This window comes from Falco naumanni, chromosome Z (assembly GCF_017639655.2).
Source record: "Falco naumanni isolate bFalNau1 chromosome Z, bFalNau1.pat, whole genome shotgun sequence".
Classification (NCBI taxonomy): Eukaryota; Metazoa; Chordata; class Aves; order Falconiformes; family Falconidae; genus Falco; species Falco naumanni.
In genome coordinates, this window is record NC_054080.1 from 65031246 (window position 1) to 65054969 (window position 23724).

Sequence of the window (23724 nt, forward strand, 5' to 3'; positions counted from 1 at the left end):
CTTAAGCAAATATTAGCCTACCACCAGGTATTACAGGTCTTTGTCAACTAGCAGTGTCCAATGAACAAAACTGAACATGTTCATAAAAATTTTGTCTTTCAGAACAGGTGAAGTGAGTTAACTAAAAATGAAAAAAAGCAAGCCTCAGGATTGATTGACAAAGGTTTTGTTGTATCAGAAAACTGTAACAGTATCTTTTCTGCATAATGCCATGAAAAAAGATACTCTAAAAATGAAATTTAATAGCAGTATGTGGTGACTACATAAATGCAAATACTTTTGCCTTTTTATATTTTGGAAGTTTTCTTTTAATATCTTCTGATAGTTTTTTTCCCCACCAGCTGTGAACAGCAAAAAGGCACTCCCTTAGTTCAAGTAGTGGTCATGATATGACAATATACTGAATTAAGAATATCTCATAAAACAGCAACTAGTTGCTGCCATAGTTTGACCTTACATTTTCAAAAAAAAAAAACCAAAACAAGCATTTGAAGTAGCAAGTATTAGCCTTTCCTAAATGCATTTGAAAATGGTTGTGATGAATGGACTTGGGGGTGGGGAAGGCAAAGCCGAACCTAAGCCCTTTTACATTATTTAATTGTAGCATTTGCTAGTTAGGTTAAGAGGTAAAAGTTTGTAATCTCGATTGGTAAATAGGGACAACAATAATAAATACTGTGGAACCTGGAAAAAACAGAAGAGGTTATTCAGCAGTCCCCCTTTCTTTCAGCCTCCCTGAAGGTTCAGGAATAAGCAAAGGGAAAGAATAACCAAACAAAATGAGCACACATCTGATGTTTAAGCCCTCCTCCAACACTTCTTATGTACATAACCAGAAGTCACTCAAGCAGCTGCAGCACATTAGTTCCAATAGTTTAACAGGCAGCTTTACAGCTCTGACAAAGGCTGTACTAAGGCAGTTTCTTCCTCCTGTGCTCACTTGCTATGATAGCTAATAAGTGATCTTTGGCAGCAGGTCTGTGAGAGGAGTGGTAATGTTTAATAGGTTTCTGTATAGGAGTTAGCTTGCTTTTTTCTTTGTAGATCATTGTCTATAGAGAGAAGCTGAGGGCAAGCGACACCATGTTGAAAACAGAATAGGCTGAACTAGAGTTGGAGCTCTGCACAGTTCTTGAGCACTGATTAGAAAGGAAATATTTTAAGCAGCTAAGCCAATATTCGATTGTATTAGACTTTGATAGCAAACTTACTTTGGAAACATGGCTCAGCAGACAAGTCCAGGCACTCTGGCTGTTCCTGAAGTGGATAATAAACATTGTCAAAATCCCTGGTTAAATGAAGATCTTGTGAAGACCCTGAGGGAAAACCTGTTGCAACATGAAAAGTCCAGGACGTCTAGGAAATCTTCATCTGCTTCTCCCCGGCTGTGTCCAGTTATTTCTCCTCGAAACTCTCCAAGGCTTTTGCGCAGGATGCTTTTAAATAGCAACATACCGAAACAGCGGCGTTTCACTGTGGCACATACATGGTAAGCACTGAGTGGGTTGTCGTGAAATGTCAGATTAATTTTTTATTTCCCCAATGCCACTGCTTATGTTTGTTAGTTTGATCTCCGCATGAATCCCTCCGGTTGAAAGAGACAGTTCTTATTTGTGACTCAAGTTAAACAGAAGTTTAAAATAGTAATTTATATAAAGTAAGAAAACATGAAGTAGCTTTTGTGCAAGCAAATATATTTCTTGGGTAATAATTCCTTTTTTTTTCCTCCACGAGAAATAAAACCTGGAGTCTTTAAGAAGGAAAAGTACTTATCTCAGTCTGTGCTGTTCAGGCTAGAGTGAGTAGGCAATACTTTCCTTTAGTGTACTTTTAAAGTATATTTTATTTATTTACTGGTCATGTATGATACCTCCACTCCTACGCAGAATAACATGTTTGTTAATCTTTTAACAGCACTCAAATTAAAAAGGAAATGATAGAGAAGAATGGTAGGAATATTTGTTGTATATGAAACAGTGATTTTTATGAAAGCAGTAGCTGGAATAAACAGAGGAAAGATGGGAAGGGGAACCCCTTGTTAAGTGATTCACTAGTACTTTTTTGGTAACTCAATAATTTCTTAGACATGTGTTTGTGATCAAATCTATACAAGACATGCATTCTGTTCTATCCTTCTATAAAACAGCAGCATAATTTCATTACTTCACTTACTATTTTTTAAAAAGTTACATATGAGATTATTGTAACTCAGTAATACATTCCTGTTTGCTTTGATGGTCCTGAGATTTTGATGTGTTCTGTTTTTTCTTGTGAGATTTCCCCCTGTTATTTTTCAAATAAAAATGTAATATAAAGAAAAGAGAGCAATGAAACATGTTCAAAGAAAGTCATGCATTCTAAGCAGCAAATGGATATGCTATTCAAATTTACCTTCATTTGTCTGAAATTAGATTTACACTATAGCTATGTGACTGGTCTGTGCATTGCACATTACATACTTGTGTGCCTAAATATTTACTCTGTATGTATTTGTGTAGTTAAAATACACCTTTGATAAAATGATATTTTTACCCTTGAAAAGGATGAGGAAAAACAAGTGTGCCTTTATGCTTAAAGCGTATTTGTTATGAAACCAGTGTGCCTGGTCAGAAATTGCCTGTGTAACAGAGAAAACTGAATAAAATTAGGATATTTCATGTTCCTTTAACAGTTATGCATAAATCTCAACAACATTAAGGGTCTCTGACTGCTGATCTGCATTAAATAATTTGTAAAACATTTTGCACATAAGAACACACAAGGTTAAAAAAATGAGACAGAGCTGTTTGACATTGTAAGATGAAAATAAATAAGAATTTGTGAAAGCTTACAGAAGGGAAATTATCATGTGTGCTTATGTATGTGTTATGAGAGTTATTGCAGACAGTTTCAGATGACAGAGGAAGGAAGGGTATTAAAAGGTAGATATGAAGTGAACAAACAGGTTTGGGCAACATCAAGGGGCAAAGGCTGGCATAGTATTAAAAAGTGGAATTTTGTTTAAGCACATTTCCTGTAGTGAGCCTCAGAAAGTTTTGAGTTTGGGTAGAGTGCCTTTTCCAGCATGATGTGGAGTATAGGAAATGCTTGTTTTTTTCCCAAATATTTGAAGTACTAGGCCTGCAAAATACTATTGTAGAACAATTCACAGTTATTTCTAATGATTTGTAAGACTGGCTCATCTTAGGAGCACTTTTTTTTCAGCAAGTAGAGTAAAGTCAAGCAGAGAGTTACAATAAATGGCTTGAGAACCTGCAAAGAAGAATAGTATTTCAGAAGTGAAGATAAAAAAAAACCCACTTTTCTTAAACAATAATATATGTGATTAGACTGACAGACATATGAAGGGAAGCATAAGCACTACTGTGTGCTTACGAAATTTATTGGTTGCCAAATCCCATCAAGTCCATAGTTACTGATACCTCTTCACTTGGTTATCTATTTCGAAAACTGAGATGCTGTTGGTAGGTATTTGGTTTCTAGATACTTTGGCTACATAAGCAGTATAGTGATTTTAATTCCATATTCATATAATCTATTTTAGGCAGCTCATAGAAAATAAGTACTTTTGAAAACGGAGTAGTTGTAAGCTTACTCCAAAATGTTGTACTACGGAGGATCCATTCTGGTTCTAGTGCTACGCTTTGTTCCACCATAGTTATGACCCTCTCTGTAAGTGCTCTAATTCTTTTGCGTTTCTGATTTAACCTGTTTTCTGCTTTAAAAATAGGTGCTGAATTTGTGTATACAGCTTTCTTGTTTAATCCATCATTCACGTACAGGCATTAAAAAATTTTAATACATGATCTTATTTAAGCAACCAGTAAGCTGGAAAGCCGTCTAACTTTGTAAAATACCAAACCTCCAGTTTTATAAATTTAGTGTTTGCTTACATCTTTCTTATGGTTAGAAGTTTATGTATATAGTAGCATAAAACCTAAATGTATAACACTAAAGATATTGCTGTGTATTAGAGTGAGGTCAAATACAGCCACCACAGAACCAGTGCACCAGAACAACTCATTTAAATTTTACCTAACTCTACTGATTTCAAGGCTCCATAATGGCATTCAGATCCAGTCAAGAAGTGGGTGGCAGACTGATGAAGTGTTCTGGCAACCTGGTTCTTTCTCTTTCTTTGATAAGGCCCATAGCTCTCCCCCTGTAATAGCTTGGGATGTAGAACTGTTGACACCAAAATGCACTTTATCATGTGACTGTTACCCTTTCACATGAATAATTAAGTTATTGTTTTTAGTCATATGGAGTAATAGTCAGTCTTGTAAAGACTGCATAAACGGCCTGGTTGTGAAATGTCAACATACCTGAAGTTTTCATGTAATGAGGCATATAATCTAGGATGCCATGTTCACATACGTGTCCATTTACACAGTGAGGTGATCGTATGTTACATAAAATATATGTAACTACCTGTGATTACTGTGATGTAGTGTGTAAGCCTTTAAAACCTCTTTAAGAATCTCTGTGGCTGTTCTTTCTAGAAAAGTTGCACCATTGTGTCTTCTGAAAACCATATTTTGTATAAAAAGTTTTCCTGAAAGGTATACACAAACTGGGCCATTTACCAGGGAGTGCTTAAGAAAATGATGGAGCCATTTAAGTTTGCTCACTCTGCATCAGTTGTGTTCACAAAGGCACAACTTTGTAAGATTCTTTTTTTATTTAATAGGAGGTTTCCACGTACTATGTTCAGAAATGTGGTTGTATACCTGATTTGACTTACAAGAGTGTAATGGATAATTTGCCAATATTTCTTTCAGTTCATTATTAGCCATTAATCTCAAACATTTTGAGTCCTGCTCTCCTTTTTCTTCTTTATCCTTCCCCAGCTGTAACTCTGAGTTCATTCTAACACTTGAAAGACAAACTACTAATTTTAGGATTTCAGAAAGGAAAAAGTACAGCATTAAGAGTGAGCTGAAATAGAAGGTTTTAAGTGGTAAAGGTGTGTGGGCTCTTCATTTTTATTGGAGAAATTTCTGAATAATTTACACCTTCGGAGAGTGTTACAGCTAGTCTTGCCTATAACTGTGAAATTAAAACTAGTTATCTTAAACTTTTAGACTGCATCACACTCGGTGTATAGACCACGTCAGTCTGCAGTCTGTAAGAAACAACTATAGCAACTGAAAAGAAACAAGCGTTTCAAAGCTTCGTGGCCAGGAATTCAAACGTACTCTAGCCAAAACAAACTCATGTTCCTAAGAAAGCTGAATTCTATTGTATTACTGTAGAAGCAATCATAATGTTTTGTGATCTGATCAATATAGTGATGTGGCAGCACATATTATAACCGATACAGACAAGATAAATTAAGTTCTTTGGTATGTGCTTGACAAATTCAGTTTCTAGATTCTCTTGGTTGGCTCTTAGCATGCCTTTTCAGGTTGCCTGTTAGCCCAGTGCAGTTTGGCAGGAGAGATCGTTAAGGTGGGATTGTACGTGCTGGGATTTGTGAGAAGAGAGGGCCTTCGGTTACAGGGAAAGAGGCTGTCGGTTCCCCAGCTGCGTGAACAGCCAGTGTGTGTGGGACGTGTCCAGTGGTCTGTGGAAGGATGTTTAGATACTTTAAATCGTACAGCTTTAGTGAACTAACTCATGTGGGAAGTCAGCTTCCCATTATTTTCCATGAAAGATTCCTTTCTGTAGGAGAGGGAGGAGAAGCAAGAAGCATAAATATTTGGAGCAGCATAGTAAGGTCAGTGCAACATAGCAACTAAATTGTATCTATTTAATTGGAAGTATGAAGTCATGGCATGAATGTGCTTGATTTTTTTTGGCCTTTATTTGCTGCCTTAATACTCGTGAGTGAGCACAAATGTTCAGTCATTTTTTTCTTTGTTGTATATAACTTTGGATGGAATATTTGCTGCCTTTGTGACTTATTTGTATGTGTTCAGATACACCAAGTAGTGATATATGACTTGTTTTTTCATGATATAAAGTGGGTTTGTTATTCATGGGTCTGTTGTCAGTCTTCCCCTTATATATCTGTCCCCTTTCCAGCTCTTCAGGGGTTCATTTAGTACTTTCTGATGTTCAGGGATTTTATGGGTTTGCTCTTTAGACTGTTGTGGGGTTTTTTTATTATTTATTTTAAACATGCACCCCCAAACATTACTGTAAGAACACAACTATGTGCTCAGTTATATAGAGTACTTAATCTGAATTCAGCCGGCCTTTGTCCCCACCCATAGTAAATAGTTTTGCATTGACTTTGGCATTCAGATATGAAAACAATAGATGCTTTACAAATAGTTTAGATAGATATGGGTAAGGTGTGCCATTTTAAGTTTCAGGAATGTAACTTGCATAAGGGTACTGATAAACTAAGGTCTTTGTTAATTTTTATTGCACAATATCTTTTCACGCACTTTTAGCACTAATTGCAAAAAACAACAAAATCTCAAGTGTTAGCTGTAGGTAGATTGCAGAAGAGCAACATATTGATGTGGTTGTAAACTGTCTGGTTCAGTTTGTTTACTCTGAAACTACTAAAGTATAGTGAAGCTATACCAAACTGAAAATATAGACTTTTCTAACTACAATTTTATTCCAATTTTCAAGATACATTTTCTTCAAAGATTTTTAATGCCTGCCTACTAATGCTTTCCCTGCTCAGTCCATGTCAGGGAACAAGACTAATTACATTTTTGTGTGTGAAAAGCATTTCAAAAGGAAGATCTATCAAAGCAGAGTAGGATGATTAACTATGATAAGAACACTAGGGAAGGATAGGATTCATAGTCTATAAATTCTCTATATGTGTACTCTATACTAACAGCTGAAATGTCCTAGAGAGTTGTGCAGAGTATTTAAACTTCTGTGGAAAAAAATAACCAAGTGTTATGGGAAAATATTTCAAAGAGAAGCCAGATTGTAGCATATTTTCCTGATTTAATTAGATGCATGTGCTCATAAGATTAAAGGTAATATTTTATCGGGTCAAAAATGCAATAAAATTTAATTAATAACATCCTTTTGGAACTATTAAAGTAAAGAAAAAAAAAAAGAGTTTAAGAAAAGATTTGAGTCAGATGAAGGTAAGTTGCACGTTTGTATATGTGACCTTATTTGTTTCAATTAAGAAAGTATCTTGTTTCTTCTATTACTCCCTTGCTTTTGCTCCTGTAAGTTTTATTCAACAATTTCTGAATCAGATGACCAAATATCGTATAAGGTTTTAGTCAAGGTAACAATAAGCATATTACAGAGGAATCTCTTCCACTGGATTTCAGACTTTTTAGAATGGGTTACCTTAGTCATTTTCTGAAATAATATGTGATCCTCTCCTCATGTAATATGAAGATATTCATAATAGATGCATAAATCATTTCCAGGAAGTAATTTAATTCACAATTTTGTCAGAGACATACTACAAGTGTGTAAGATAACCCAATCCACATATCCACTCTTTTCTAGAAATTCTGTTATGTAAGGACGGGCACGCTTCTGTGGATGTTGTATACAAATAGGTGACAGGCTTGCAAAGACAGTATGTGTATTTGATGGGATCTGTGCACAAATATGTATAGGTTAGTGGGTCAGAGGCAAGGAATGAGCTACGGGAACATGATGCTGTCTAGTATCTACAGAGTGGCTTGCAATAAGCTAAGGATGCTGCATAATGGTGTTAACTACTGACAAGTTAATTTACCAGAGAGAAATAATACTCTTTCTCCATAGCACAAACCTGAGGAGAGAGCGAGGAAAACAAAATTCATCTCCCTGTAAAGAAGTAAGAGGCAAAGATGCATTTTCCCAAATAAGAGTCAATGTTAGAGCAGAGCTCCTGGTATCAGAAAGGAAAACCAAAACAGCTTCAGAAAGAGCAATGAACAATTCAAGGCTAAATGCTAAGTCTTTATTGTACAGGGACAAATAAATGAGTAAGGAAGAACAGTGTGGAAGAGAAAACCCAATAAATTACAGGCTTTCTCACTTGTGGAAGACCTTGCAGATTTTTCATTGTCAGTTTTAATAGCTGAAGTGCTTTGCCTAGGCCATGCTTGTCTGACCTGTTGTCTTTAGTAGCATGTCCTGTGTTGGGCAGAATTTAGGAGAAATTCTCAATAGTTTAGCAGAAGTGCAACTGAGTCCTGTAGTTCTACTTTTCTTTAGCAGTTACCTCAAAAGCAAAAACTGCTTTGCAAGAGTGCTTTTGCATCCACGATTTTTTTTTTAATCTTACTATAATTGTATTGCAAGTTACGTGTGACTGCAAAAGTTTTAGCTATTGTATTCTTACAGCATGAAAAAATCTCTGATTTTCTTCTTTTGTTTGTTTTGTTTGTTTGTTTGTTTGTTTGTTTGTTTGTTTTTAAATTTGCAAAAAGTTCCAGTAGTTTTTATAGAATACTTTTATTCACTTTCTGCGTAATGTCCTGGGAAGCGTGTTAAACTCAAGCAGTCTTCCACATAGCTTCTTGTTGGATCGCTCTGACTGCATTTTGCAAACTTGCTATCTTCACTTCCATTTTGCATGTGTATATTACTACTTTATTTGTGGCTTGCTAAAACAGATTATTTTTTCTGGCCCCAGCCCATGCAAACCTGTTTGTTTCTTCTGCCATTTGACATATTTTCAATGCTTTACGCAAGCTGAAATTGGTACCATATGCAGTCTTTTCCTCTGTTTTCAATTTCAAGGCTCCACTGTACCATGGCCTTAAATTAAGGATTTGATAGGTATTGTATACTTCCATGTACATAACCTCAGTGTCAAATGTTTCTTTTCCTTTTTGATTTCTCATAGTAATTAATATCTCTTAATATATATATTTCTTATGGGAATATATGGTCTTAAAATGTATTTAGCACAGTCTAGCAAGTAGCTGGCTTTTCCTTTCACATATTCTTGAAGAGCTTCATCTTCTTCAAGGTTTGTAGGCATTACTCAATTAATTTTTTTTTCTCATTACATGTCTTCTGTATCTCATGAAGTTTTTGTGTTCTTCTCCTACTGTTTCATCTAGTACTGAGCATGATTTTTCCACTGGTGGTCCAGGAGAACACTGAGCTTAAAACTTACAAGAGTTCACTCTGACAGTAGATAAGTTAACATTTAAGTAAGATAGAAAAGTGGAAGGGAGGGCATCTCAGTATCTTTATCTGTCAAGCTACCGTAAGGAGCAACTGTTGACTGGAACCAGCAGGTTTTACTCTGTCAAAAGTCAGACTACTGGAGGGCTTCTGATTTGTACAGAAGTGCAGTGAAACACTTGCCAGCAGAAAGTTTATTTCGGTACTGACGTGGGGAAAATGGCCAGTGTTGGGACTGTTCTCTAGCTGGGGCGACTGTGTCTGCAGTAGAGTGTGGTCACTGCTGTGGTGGGATGTACTGCCAGACCTGTCCTTTCACTCATGTCAAATTCATGTTTGATCTTGGTCACTAGATAGCTGTGGTAATATTGCCACCTCCTCTTCCTGCAAAATTTTAGCTAAGAGTCTTGTAAAACCTCTACTGCTTCATACTGTGTAGATTAGTACATTTAATAAATCTATAGTGGTTTGACTTTCTTTTTTCTAAATCCTCAAATTCAGCAAGCACTCCAGTTCCCTCTCCTTCATCAGACGTGATATGACACTACATGGTTAACACTTCATGTTACTGTGGAACTTCTCTTCCAGTAGTTGTATATTCTCTCTTAGTAAACATTCGGGACCTTCCATCCATTATTTTCAACAGCTTACTTTTACTAAGCCTCTGCATTTGGTTCTTTAAAAAAACACAGGTACAGAATTAATATCACAAAGAAGTGAAATTTTGTGCATGCACAGGGTGAAATGTAAGACAAGAAGGATGTACTCTGTTTCCTTGTTTTATAAAGAAACACCTGTGGTCCTGTCACAATGCTTTAGTTGTAATCTTTTTTCCTCTTAGATAGTCATCAGGTGTCTTCTGTGTTGTTCAGTGAACCAAATTTATCGGTACTCATTAAATATCCTTATTATAACAGAACTGATTAGTTAGAATCTCATTGTGGCAAGTGCTCCATAGGTATGATCCTGCAAGTAAGATTGATTATTGTAGAATAGTAGTCAAAGACTTCTATGGACAATAGATTGTTCAGATGATCTTGAAATACTTTAAGGTATAGCAATGTGTGGGAATGAATGATGTACAATTAAATACATTAGCTTTATGGGCCAGACTAACTTTGGCTGGAATATCCAGGAACTTTCATAGTATTCTTTAATGCATGAATTTGTCTTTGGGATTATCTCTTCATAGCATTACCTTGACAGTTTAAAAAAAAGTAATTGTGGATAGATTAAGTGAATATGTAAACTGTGGGGTTTGTGTATATGTGCAGCTTTTTGTAGTGTATGTTTTGTTGTGCTTCTGTGATAAATCTGCATCTGCTGAGCTTGAAAAATAATCTCCAGAACAAGAATAAGGAGTGTGCTGGAGAAGAAATCTCCACAAGGTGTTTAAAGAATATCTGTCTATATTATCATTCCACCCACCCCACTCTCACCATCAAAATAGAATAAGACAGCAAGTAGGTTTTATCCAGAATAGATTTTGTGTGATTTTTTTCCAGCTTTATAAGAACAATATATATGTCCATATTAAATAAGTTAAAGGAAAATTAGGATTTTCTGATGAACATTTGAGTATTATAAGAATTTTCCAGTTATACTGAAGTAAATAATTGATTTGACCATTACCATAAATATAATTTTGCATTGTAGAAGCCACATGCAACCACAGATAACATATGTTATTTTCTTTTGGGGATGGGAAGGTTCACTGAATCAGAAGTTAGTTATTGTATTTCCAGTCTTGCTGGGCAGCAGCAAGAACCTTTAAAATCTGTTGTACTTTTATGAGCACAGTCATAAGCAATAAAATCTAAGTTATTTTAAAATATCATCTACTCTTGGACCTCTTCATTATTATGCATATTCATATGACAGAGACTGAATTCTCCAAAGGTGTTAATTACAATCATAGCATGTAGCACATTACATAATCAAAAAGAAGAATAATGACTTGTGTAAATGCATGCTGTCATGGGATATAGATTAGACTGTATAATTAAATGTGGAAATCCAGCAAGATCATAAAAAAAAATATTCATTAAAAGGCCTAAAAATTGACTGCACAATGGGCTGTATTCCCCACCTAAAAATAATTTACTGCAGAATATTGGAAGCGTGCAAACAACAGTGTTTCTCCAAGTATGTCTCACTTGTTTCCAAGGAATGCAACTTATGAGTAAGAGAGCTAAGTTAGATGTGCCAGCTAAAAATGACTATTTAAGAACAATTGTGTGTTTATTTCTTTACCTGTTGTGATAGTTGGAGTCTGGAGACTTCTGTGTGTTTGTCTTGGGGGTGGACTATATTTGTCTGCAGTGACTCTATGAGCTATATGTCAGAGAAAAGTTCTCGCTGCTGTAGACACACAAGAGTTTGCGATAGGTGGTGGCATTAGTATAGAAGGAGCTGTGACAATATCAGACTTTTGGCCTTTCATCAACAGTAGCTTGTCAAGAGAAACAATATTAAAACATGTTAGTTGGTGGTGAAGGGTATGGGAGGAGGAAAGGGCTATGAGGAAAAATTTGACCCCATCTTATTTTTTTAGCAATGTAAAAAGTACCTTTAAGGCTGAAGTGTGCCAAGTTCAAGATTACAATGCATCTTTCACTGTGTAAAAAAAAAAAAAAAAAAAAAAAAAAAAAACAAAAAAACAAACAAACAAACAAAAAAAACCCAAAAACCAAACCAAAACCCAAACCCCACAAAAACAACAAAACCCCCAAACCCCTCCAAAAAAAACCCAAAACCTAAATTCAACAGGGAAAAAAAAAGATTTTTAAAAGATTTTTAGACATGAACTTCAGGATAGAGGTTGTGAGGAATTTTCTAATAAAATACTGGAAAATACTGACTTATTGTGCCTGAAATACTTACTTTGAAATACTTGTTTCCCATCCCCTTGTCCCCCAAGTAACAGCTGGGAGTAAGGAATGCCTTATTTCACCTTACCTAGAGGCTGTGCAGGAGGGTGTTCTGCTGAGCTGAGTAACAAATCACATTATTATGTTTTCTGTTCAGATAGGTGGTAATGAATATTAAATATTGCATTATACATTATTATGTATTAGATATTATATATGTAACTCTAGACCCAACAGCAGTTTCTGCCATAACCGCTGTTCTATAACATATATTTGCCTTTAAGCCACCTCTCTTATCAAATTCACAGTTTACTTACTGGCCATATCTGCAAATTATTCTCTATTTTCTCCTTTTACATCAGCAACATTTCTTTCTGATCTGTTTTTGCTCCAGTCTGGAAACCTTTTTTTAAAGATCACAGTATGATCTTGATAAACCTTAATGAAATGCACCTTGAAACACTATTGTACACCTTGCTCTCTCTTCATAATGATGCTCCGATACCCATTATTCCACCTAGAAAGGTCAGTGGCTTACCAACCATTCTTCCAGAACCTCCATATCCTATATTGTATTGCATGGAAGTTCTTCTGTAAGAAGAGGGGGAAAAAAAAAAATATATATATTTTGCTCGTAATAATCTTGTAAATCTTGTATGTCACCAGATTTTGTTGGGACAATGATCTAATCTTTTCTAGGACCTATGCATAAATCTCTTAATCTTGTTTGTGAACTGACAGCCACTAGAATAATGTGCTTCCTAAGAATACAATTTATCAGTGTTCCTACTGAGAAAATATATACCCCCAAAAAACTGGAGAAGTGTCTTCACAATTAGAAATCTTTTCTTCAAAATCTGTCAGGATTGTTTTTGGATGAGTTGCTCAAGCTCCCTTATTCTCCTTGCTACAAATAATCTGCCATCTCATTGTCCTCCTCTTCATGTAACAGTTGTGGGTTCTTTTTTTAATTATAAGCTGTCCTGGAGGATGATTTAATCTCTGCTCCCTTCAGAGGGTATATTACAGTGTAGAGCTTGATCCCAGTGCTCATGATTTTAAAGGGCATGCCTTATGAACCTCTGGGAATGTATCATTAAAAGTTAAATTTTTCTTTATCAATTCTTTTTCAAACTGACAGACAAATAGTTTTAAATTAATGTCGATTTCTATGAAGAAATGGGATTTATTACTAAAATTTTTTAATTTGTTAATTAAACTAGACTTGTGTATAGACATCATTGAAAAGGGTTTTCACAGCCCCTTTAGTTCCTTGAGTATCTGCTGCAAATGCCATTAACATGCTGAGCAGGACTAGCTCCTTTTCTGATGCAAAGCTTATTTCACATGGGCTGGCGAAGGGGTGGCGGTGGTGGTGGTGGTGGTGGTGATAAAAAGAAAATATCAGCTGAGTTCAAGGAGGAAAGCCTCTATCTTTCATTCTGCATATATTCTCAGAATTATCTAGTACTCCAGACTACATACTGCATATAATTACGAAGTTGCTTTAGACATATCTTACACAATAAAAAATGTTTTGTGTGTTGTGGCTTTACTACAAGCTGCTACCTGCATGTCTAAAGTGCAAGGATCATCACCAATCAAAAATAAATAAAAATAATTTTTTCATGTTTAGAAGCCTTAGAAAAATGTCATCAATTGTTTGAATGCACACAATGAAACATTGTTAAAATACATAGAGAAGCTAAGGGCAAGTTAAATAAAGTGACCTTGGTCTGTAAAAGTTTGTTTGGGGTTTTTTTTGGTTGGGTTTTGGTTTTGTTTTTGTTTTTTTTTAATATAAACTTGTGCTATGAGCTGCAACTGTTCAGTACTTGCTGTTTCCATCCACACTCTTTTGGTAATAGAAGGTTATGCTTTTGTTGCCATAGAGGCAGTTGTACAGAAGACAGAATTAACTTTGAAATGGAAATCCTCTAATATTATAAAGGTGATCCTCTCTTTACCAAGAAATAGCGTGCATATGGTAGCTTATGTTTCCAAACTTCTGTTTGGAAAACTTGATTGATGTAGGCTTAATGAGCTTTCCAGAAAAGAGTAGGGGTTTTCCAGATTTTAGTGTATGCAAAGTGAAAGAAATAAAGTATTTCAATAGAAGTATGATGTAGTTCCTAATGGATTCTTTACTTCGATACAGTCTTCATTCATAAAACCAAATGGTTATACAAAATGTAATTTAATTCTTCTAAGGATGTTTAGACCTTGGACTAGACTTAGCTCATAATATCTGCAAATGTAACTAATATTTAATAACTTTTGTATAATTAATTCAACCCAGATAATAATTTTCTATTGGAAGCACCCATTTTTTTCTGTGACAGTGCTTTTGCAAAAAGTAGTCTGCTGAAATAAATTACATTTGCAGACAATAAGGTAAAGGCTTCACAAGCAACAGTAGTCTTAGATAAAGAATGTAACATGAACTCTGGGAAGTAGCAGGCTAGCTGACTTTGGAGCATTTGAATGCAGATGAGGTTACATGGGTGAGAGCAAGGAGCAAAACTTGACCAGCTAGTAGTAATGTCTTGTTATCAGCATTAAGATTTGATGCTTGGAAGGGCTGGAGAAAAGCAGATGTCTTAGTTCTAGGGCTTATATTAAGGTCATCAGAAGAAGCTGAAGTCACTAAAACAGTCTGACTCACTTTTTGTCTTCTTGAAGACTGATGATGTCTCTATATGTTGACCAATGAGTTTTAATGCAAGCCACATATAGTATTATAAATAATTGTCCTATTTCAGACTACTTGAACAGGAGCACCATAGTTGTTTGCCTGTTATCACCCAGTCTAAAAAGTGAGAAATAATAACTGTTTCTCTAGCAAAGCCCTTTTCGGTGTGCTATTTGCCAACAGTGGCAAATTAGTTTCTCAGTAGTTACCTAAGAAACTTCTTAACTGCTTTCATATTCATCCTGAAATATTTACATGAAGGATTTTGGTACTAATTTGAAGTTTTACATTTTCAGAAGCTTTGTTGCCCCTAAAATAACAGTATTTGAATCTCACTGAACTTTCATGCAATGAATGATAAAAATAATCAGGATCGTATTTGGAATAAAATGTGATGTGATTCAGAATTGCTTTTAACAGCATGAAAAATAAAATCACTACCACAAAAATACAATTTTCTGGACAATTAATTTCCTTGTTTGTAACTGCAAGAAAGAGAAGCCCAGCTTTTCTATAAAGAGACTTATACAATGCTGCTTAAGCTGGTAGCTGGTGACTCACTCCTCTGAGTAAAAATATTTGGGTGAGGATCAGGAAGCATTTCTATAAAACCTGGTTTTTCTCCATTCCTTTATTTGAATAGAATACTAAATTATAAACCCCAATCTTTGATTATTGACTGCTTAAATAGTTTTGAGAAGGAAACAAATTCAAGTGACTTGAACAATATAGCAGATGAACTTAGGGTGCCTTTAAATTTTTCAAGGTGAATTATAAAGTACAGTTTTAATGTTTGAGAAGTATTTTCTTGATTAATAAGTAATCTATGGAGCAACACTTAAATCAGGAGAAAAAATGAGTGTTCCTTTTAAACCAATGGCTGTGACATCACAGTAATGCCATTATGTGGTCACAATGAAAACCAAAAAGGTAAACTGCAGTTATGTATCATTTTTTCTTTGTTGAAATAAAAGCATGGTTGCTGTGTCATTGTTGCGTGGAACAATCATGTAGCTCTGAGAACAAGCTTCTCGGCTTAAAGAGAAGGTATGTGCATTAACATATAAAAATCCAACTGCCACTTACATTAATAACAGCACGCAATAAGTGCTATGGTTACCGAGCCTTGTAAGCAAATTCAGGTAGATGGACACATGGCCTTGTGGATACAGTGTGAGACTGGGCTGAAATATTCTGGGATTTTAAAACCTTGCTCTGCTGTTAGTTCCTATTCTTTGGATTCAATGGAGTTGTTTATTCTCTATTATCCTAAATCAGAAATAAAATGTCACAATACTTATTTCAGGAATGTTTTGTTAGTATTTTTCCAATGCTTTTGAAGTATGAAGTGCTATCATTGCTTACAGATCAAACAGATGTTCACTTTTCATCCTTTAAATATTAAATATCCATTTGTAGTTTCTTGTGGTGTCAACATTTCAGATATTGTAGGAATCTAAGAAAACATTAACTTTGTTTTGCACTCTTTAACTGTAGGAGAAACCAAACCAATACAAGCTTTAGCTGCTTTTTGCTTGTAATTTTAAGACCACCCACTGATCTGTAGCAAAAATCTGGAACTTTAATGTAGTTGAACATGACAAGTACATCTGAACTCATTTATCTTGCTTGTCATCAGACTTACCAGTTTAGGGATATGCCACATTAACCTTGACTATGCAGTTCAAAGCTTACTTGTGTTGGATTTGCAGAAAGATCAGGCAATGCAAAAGCATATGGGCTTTCCAAAAGGTATAGACAACCTGTGGGCTGCAGAAAAGGCCAAACAGTTTTACAGAGTAGTGTCTCTTTTTCTAAATAAAAAGTGTATGTTTCTTGCTTTGTTCATGACAGTTTCCAATGTCTGCAAAAACTGAGGGACAACAGATCTTTGCCTCTTTTTCTACCTGTAAAACACCAGTTCTGCTTGCCCAAAGAAGTACTGGTCTGGTGGGAAAGATGGTTGTGACCATTGTTAAAGAGCACCGCTATCATAGTGCATGTCATACACAGCAGGCAAATTATGGCTGGTTGGAGAAACACTTTTGGCATGTCTTAACATTTAAGAAATTGTCTTACAATCTTAATATCCTTTCCTGTGCACAATTTCTCAGTGTAGGTTAGGATTGGTTTGGGGGGTGGTGGTGGTGGGGTGTGTGTGTGTTTTGGGAGTTTTATGTTTGGTTTGGTTTTTTAATGCAAAAAAATTCTTGTGTTGCTTTATGATGTCCCCTTCATTACTTTTCTGCAGGCTTAACTGTACTGTAACAGCCTTCCATACCTGTATGAAGAAGGGTTGGCAAGGAGATGAATGAACTGTCTAATGTAGGGATGCTGGAGCCATGTAACACCCAAGTACATTAATCCATTAGAAAATATTGGTAGTTGTCTTAACAGGCAACATTGCGGAAATTACACATTTGTTTGGATTTGTAGGATTGTATTTTGCGTTTAGCTTGTTATTGAGCATGCTAATTGAAATATTTCATTTTACATATAAATTGTCTTACTTAAAAGTAATCTAAGCCCTCTGGGGTGAAAAAAAAATATCTTGGTTGAACTTGGCCTTTTTCTATAATGATTACCTATCAGTGACTCAACTGGAAGGGCTATGGAGACTAACTGGAATCTAAGCATTTTTTGAATCTTTGTACTTGTAAGGGACAGTGTTCTGAATGCAAAACTCACCTTCAGAAAATAGGCATACAAATTAAATACTGAAGATTTGAAATTTGGAAATTTAAAGTCTAAATATATGTATATATTCTCATGGGGGTTTCATTTTGATTTTACATTCCTCCTCTTGTTGTATTTTTCTATACTCACAACTGTGGCAATTAATCCACAGTTGTCACTGTTGGCATTGCTTTCAATAAAATGTCTATTGTATGAGGGGTGAGTCATTTTGTAAATGGGGGGTTAAGACCAATGTGACAGAGTAAACAGCTTTGCCCTCTGATACCTCCTGGATGTTGTAAGTGTTATAACTCTCCTGAGACCTTCATGTGCACTATTTCTACACCTGTAGGCCTGTAAAACCTCTGGGGTTTTGTGCACAATACTCACCACTGAAACTGCATAAAGAAATTGTTCTGTTTCTGGAGCTCTGAAAGTAAAAGCAAGTGGGGAAGAAAGTAGAAGGATAGGTTCTTATTTTAATAGTTTTTATACTGGTGTTAGAACCGCAAAGTATTATTCTTCCAGTGCAAAGCAGAAATATTTGTATGGTGGCAAAGAAGTATTAATGAAAAATTCAAGCTGGGGCAATGCAAACATTACAGTACTATGAACTAGAGAGATTATTAATGTGGTGAAATATCTTTAAATTGCTTCCCTGTGAAGAAAAATGTAAAAATCTATTTTAAAATCAAAATAATTTGAACATAATAAACTCAAATTAGGTATTAGAAGTTGAATGTAGTTCAAATTCTATTTGCTCTTTCACTCTTAGGAAAAAAAATAAGAGGAAATACACAATTAATGTGATGCTGGCTATTTCTCAACTCTGAAAAATGTGGAGTGAAGGGTACCTAAAAATTTTATGACAGCTTTGCTAAAAGAAATGATAATGGATTAATTTTGCAAAGATACTTTTTCATAAATAACTTTTTTCCATATCCTAAGTCCGGCAGAAATGTAAATACTGTTTTCTTAAATGTAGATTACATTTCTTTAAGTCTTAAACAAAACAAACCAAAAGCGTGGGTAATTATTGCTGCCAATGCAGGGGGACATGCATGCAATGATGAAATGAATACAATTTGACTAAAATAAAAAAAGAAAGTCAGGAATGAAAGACAAGGGCAAAATTTAATAAATAAAAAAAAATAAAAAAGAAGAGAGAGAAAACACAAACTATTTACATCTTGACTTGTAATTAAAGGAAATTGGCTTGTTGCTTTTGTTGAAGTGAATCTTAACTTATTTTTGCATATATTAAAATTGCAAAAGTATATTTTTGTACAGCTTTGATTATTTTTTTTTATTTATCATAATAATCCATCCGTTTAGAAGCTCAACAACCAGCTGTAAGAATAACTTAGTTCAGAAAGCAGTATCTGTGTTTGTTGCTGACAAACTCAGACAGCTAACGTAGAAGTCCTGTTTCATTTTGGGGCAGAACAAATGTATAGAATTAACAGCACCATGGCAAAGTAAACAATTTCCTTGCAAACTGATTCTTCTCAGGCACTGAGCAGAACATAAATACTGGAGCAGTGAGACTTTATTGTTCTTTGAACTGCGCTGCTTTCAATAGTTTAGAGACCAGGGATGTCAGAGAAAAACCAGGTCTGAACATGCAGCGTAAGGGTGTGGGTGGTATCTTGTCACAAGAAGTCTGTTGGCTGTTGAGTTTGCACAGGTTAAAGATCCCTTTGCAGAGAAATACTGCTGTCCAGAGGGTGTGATACCACATCTGTGCCTCTGAGCTGGCCTCCTCCCACAGACTGAGCCCAGAAATACACGTGCTTGAGGAATAAATTGTTGTGATGCAATCACTGTTATCATATAACTGTATATTTAATCGGGGAGAAGAAGTTGGAGCTTTAGTTGTTCTCCTTAAAAGCATTTTCTACATTAATAAATTCATGTGTTTATGTTTATGTTGTGTTGTGCAAAAGTGACATAAATGTGTGTCGCTTCATAAATACACATTTCACATATGTAGTGACTGAAAGCCTATTGCAGTTGGGTAGGAGTGAATACTATTTTTAGTAGCAACACAGTTAAATTGGTAGCAGATCTGCAACAGTAAATATTTGTTTTACACAAAGATTTTAAAAATTTCAGTTGGCAGTGATGGAAATTGTGTGATGACTACAAAAGTGAACAGGAACACACCAGAAAGTAAATAAAAATCAGTAAGACTAACTGATCACTAATATAACTCTTAATTTTCTTTAACTTCTTATTTTATAACTTAAATAGTTTTAATGATTTGCCTGTTATTTATTGATTTAGGAGGTAAGATTCACTAGATAAAGTAAGACTATAAATTCGGATGAGTATCCCTATTACTAAGCAGTATAATTTACGTAAGCCCCTTTAAACTAAATCTGCACAACGGTCAGTGCCTAAGTGACTGGATACTCTTTGTCAGAATCTTACCTCCTCTCCATTCTTTCATCCATCTGGATCAAATGGGGAGCGAGTTCCAGAGCTGGCAAAGTACATGGTTATCATTTGACTTTTATATCATTTTAGTAACAGACATTTACCCAGGGTCTTTCTCCAAGGAGTGGCTACGCTGATTAAACAGACACACAATTTTTTAGAACAAAGATGTCCTCCACACATGATAACTAGAAAGGATGGGGAGAAAAAAAAATTTTAAAAGAAAAAAGATGCAGGTTGAAATACACAAGGTGGAACAAATGCTTAAAATTAAAACCCACGACAATTCTGAGTTGTAGCACTTTTTGGAACAGTGACCAGCACGCTGCACAGTCATTACACTTTTCTGTGTTGCCTGGAAACTGAAGTGAAATGGCCTCATTCATTTGCAGCTTGCCCCAGCTCTCCCCTGCTGTAGTGCTCGATACATCAGAACAGACTATGCACTGAGCAGAACACAACGTAGGAGGCAAACATTGGTAAACCCATTAACTGTGTATTTTTTCTGATGTGTGATTAGTGCTACTACATTTCAGTATAATATTGCAGAAAAAAATGACATAAATTTTCAGTAATATAGGGCTATTTGAATTACGTTAATCAACAGCGTGTTTTCAATGAAAAGCAGAGCTAACTTCAACACTCAAAATAGCAATTTTTAATATCCTGTCTGAATATCTGATATGTTTCAGCCTGGCAAACTTTAGTAAATTATGCTGTTTCCTAAAGCAGGAAGTGTATCCTGGACTGTTAAATATTTGCAATATTTATAATTTAATATATGTGTTAAAAATAGTAGAATTCATTGTCTTAATGAAAGACAAGTGAATCCTATACAACTTAATTGAAATCAGCTGTTTTTTGAGTTGTGTCCTAAAAAAAGGAAAAAGAAAAAAATCAATACATTGGTAATACAAAGGTTAACACAAAGTTTGTATTATTGTTCAGGTTATTTGTCAGAAACGAGCTCTTTCTGTTTAAACAGATGTACAATAGAGGTTAATGTTGTTTGATAATGCACAGTTTCTAAGTAAAGTTTTGCATTTTACTCAAAGCTTCTTTGCAATATTTTCATGGCTGGACAGAAAATATTTTTCCACAATGTTATTTTTCAGTCCAGAGAAGTCAGGGGAAATGACTATACTTTGGTGTAAGGCATTCTAGGTGCCTGCATGCCTCTCTAAATACCCAAAATTTAACGGTATCATGCTTTGTACTTCATCAAGCTTAATTCACAGTGTTAAAAAAAAAAAAAACAAACAAAAAACCAACAACAACAAAGGCTGGTATTAGCATTTCTCTAGTTGTGTAAATTCTACTGTCCATTACCTCCTGGAATAAAGTGTATTGTATAAGACCTAAAAGCTGGTAACATACCTCCATTTTATCAGAGCTTGTTTCTGGTTTCATGGTTTCATACAGGTAGATAATGAGCTTTTACTAGCCCATGTTATAATTTATTTTGGAAAGAGCTCCATGTTTCTATGTGTAACATTTGGTACATGAACTGAGCAATGATTGAGAGATAAGAGATGTATACAAAGAAGTCAAAGAAACAGCAGAAAACCAAAACATTTTTATTTCTATCATGATTCACGAAACAACAACTTAGGCTCTGTCTTGCACTAGAGCTTTTGTTTACAAGCGTTGCACTCCAGGTTTGCATCAAGAAGAGACCAATGTCTACTCTAAAGAAAAATCTAAAAATGAAAAAATTAAGGTAAAAGTACTAAGTATGCAAGTCCAGATGTCATTCGTTCAATATTTCTAAAATAACCCAAACATGAAATTGTAAAACTATTACTTACATCTACCACTGAGATCAATGTTATTCCAAAGAAATCAGATGCTGGCAGACATGATGCCAGATTTTTAAAACAACTGTTTGTGGAGAGAGAAGGAGAATCCAGAGACTTGTAAGCAAGAATATCTGACATCTGTACCGAACTAACTCCAGAAACTTTTAGAATGAAAGTAAACATTTAAGTTCATGGGATAAAACAGAGAAGTATGAAATGGGCTTTTATAGAAAAAAAGCATACTTCAGAAATGGTTAGTGTTTTCTTTCGTTGTGTTTTTGAGGGTTTATGGTTTTGTTTTTTGATTGGGTTTGTTTGTTTTGTATGTGTGTGTGCTGTGTTTTGGGTTTTTTTAAGGAGTTGGCAAACATGAGCAAAGATGATACAGTTCTTCTTGTATATATGGTTTTACAATTAGCTTTTTAATAGTGTACTTTGTGAAGAGCTCCTAAAGAGGCAAAGCTGTCATGCAATACTGATTCCATGGGAAACAACATATTGAAGAAAGTTCATTGACAATAAATAAAAATTGATACATAAGGGAAAAAACCAACTTTAGGCGTATATAACTAACAGTGGATCTTAAATAACGCTGCTGAGGACAAGGTTCTAGAAGTCATTGTGGGAAGTTCTTTGAAAATGCCGACTTGGTGTTAAGAAGTCAAAAAGATAACTCAGGTTGTTAAGAACTGTTAAGAAACAGTGAGAACAGCAAGGAGTAATCGGATAGACTGGGATGCTTCAGTTTGGAAAAGAGCCTGGGTTTATAGGAAAATATATACAATTGTGAACAGCAGAGGAAATGTGAATAAGGAAAAGTCACTTGCTATTTCCCATGTAAGAACACAATTACTCAGTGAAACTCTGAAGCAGGAGGTTTCAACACAGTATTTTTTCACAGAATGCACAGTAAATATTTTTTACATGAGTTCAAAATATGTTTAGGCAAAATCCTGGGATAAAAGTCTATTGAGAGCTATTCAACACGATGATGAATTAGGCTTGCCATATTTTGACAGGAAATATTCAGAGAAATGCTATTGAATTCTTGAAGTAGTATTTTCACTTTTTCTGTGAGCATCTGTTTGTAGCCCCTGGCAGAAAAATCCAGCTAGGTGAACTTAGGGTCCCACCCAGTGAAATTGTATCTGTGTGTGTGACTGGGGACTTGTTTGTACATCTTTATCGAACAAGTGCAACCTGGTGCATTCCTAGCCAGAAAAGAAATATTTTTGAGAGCGGTTAATATTAATTCAGGGCTGTCATCTTTGGCCAGAATTATTCACCAATGTGAAATTGACTGTATCAGAGGCAAGAAATTCTTCCCTTTCAATATTTTTCCAGTAATTAATAACAGTCCCTGTGAAGACTTGGCTTGCTTATCTGAACTGGCAAAGTAATTTGCATATATTCTGAATACTATTTATTTGCCTGTTAGACAGTACTGCATCAGCCTCAAATTCTCTTGAATTAACATAATTGCTTGCCACAAGAGAACACTGACTAATTCTTCTTTTAAAGGATTTTGCACTTGCTTTCAATGGAAACAACATTTTGTCTCTGATGATCTTTGTTAGTTAAAACAGCACTGACTAAACTGAGATGAGGAAAAGAAAAAGAAAGGCTGCACGTTAACAACTTGCATGATATCTAACAAAAGTTTAGCAAGAACCTCAAACAGCTTGGTAATGTTTGGTTTAAATATTTTGCGCTTTGGAAGCTTGATTGATTGGATTTATGACTTCTACTTGGATTGACTAAAATCCTGAATGTGCCAGTGTAAATTTCTTGGTGTTTAAGCCCAAGAATTTAATACACATTTGTGGGTGGGTTGGGCTTGGGGGAACAGTGTGACACTACTAAGACTACTTCTTGTTTTATTGCTAAAGCTAGCCTTTTTTTGATATTGCAGAAAATAAGTGAAAATACCATGCTGTCCTTGCCTAGGTTGATTTTTTTTGTCACTAAATAATTACAGAGCAGAAAATTTTCAGTTCCAAATCACTATGATTTTTGGGATAGGGGAGTATTATATTGCCTTTGTTAAATGTTTGTTGTTTGTTATTCAGTAGAGTCAGATTAAGAATATTCAAGAAAGAACTGCGTAGGGTGTGAACCGCTGATGTCTTTTTTTCTTCTTAAAAATGGTTTTCTTGTAGAATAATGTAAAATCTCCTGTTGTTTT

General features: G+C 35.1%; 1 protein-coding gene across 1 annotated transcript in view; it reads left to right on the forward strand.

Annotated features, from left to right (window-relative positions):
- Positions 1 to 878: 878 nt before the first annotated feature.
- PDE4D (phosphodiesterase 4D) overlaps positions 879 to 23724 on the forward strand; it is a 355973-nt gene continuing 333127 nt past the window's right edge. Inside the window, exon 1 of the mRNA XM_040579497.1 lies at positions 879 to 1489. Coding sequence (XP_040435431.1) covers positions 1221 to 1489 — 269 coding nt within the window. The 5' untranslated portion in view covers positions 879 to 1220. The remainder of the gene's footprint in view (positions 1490 to 23724) is intronic.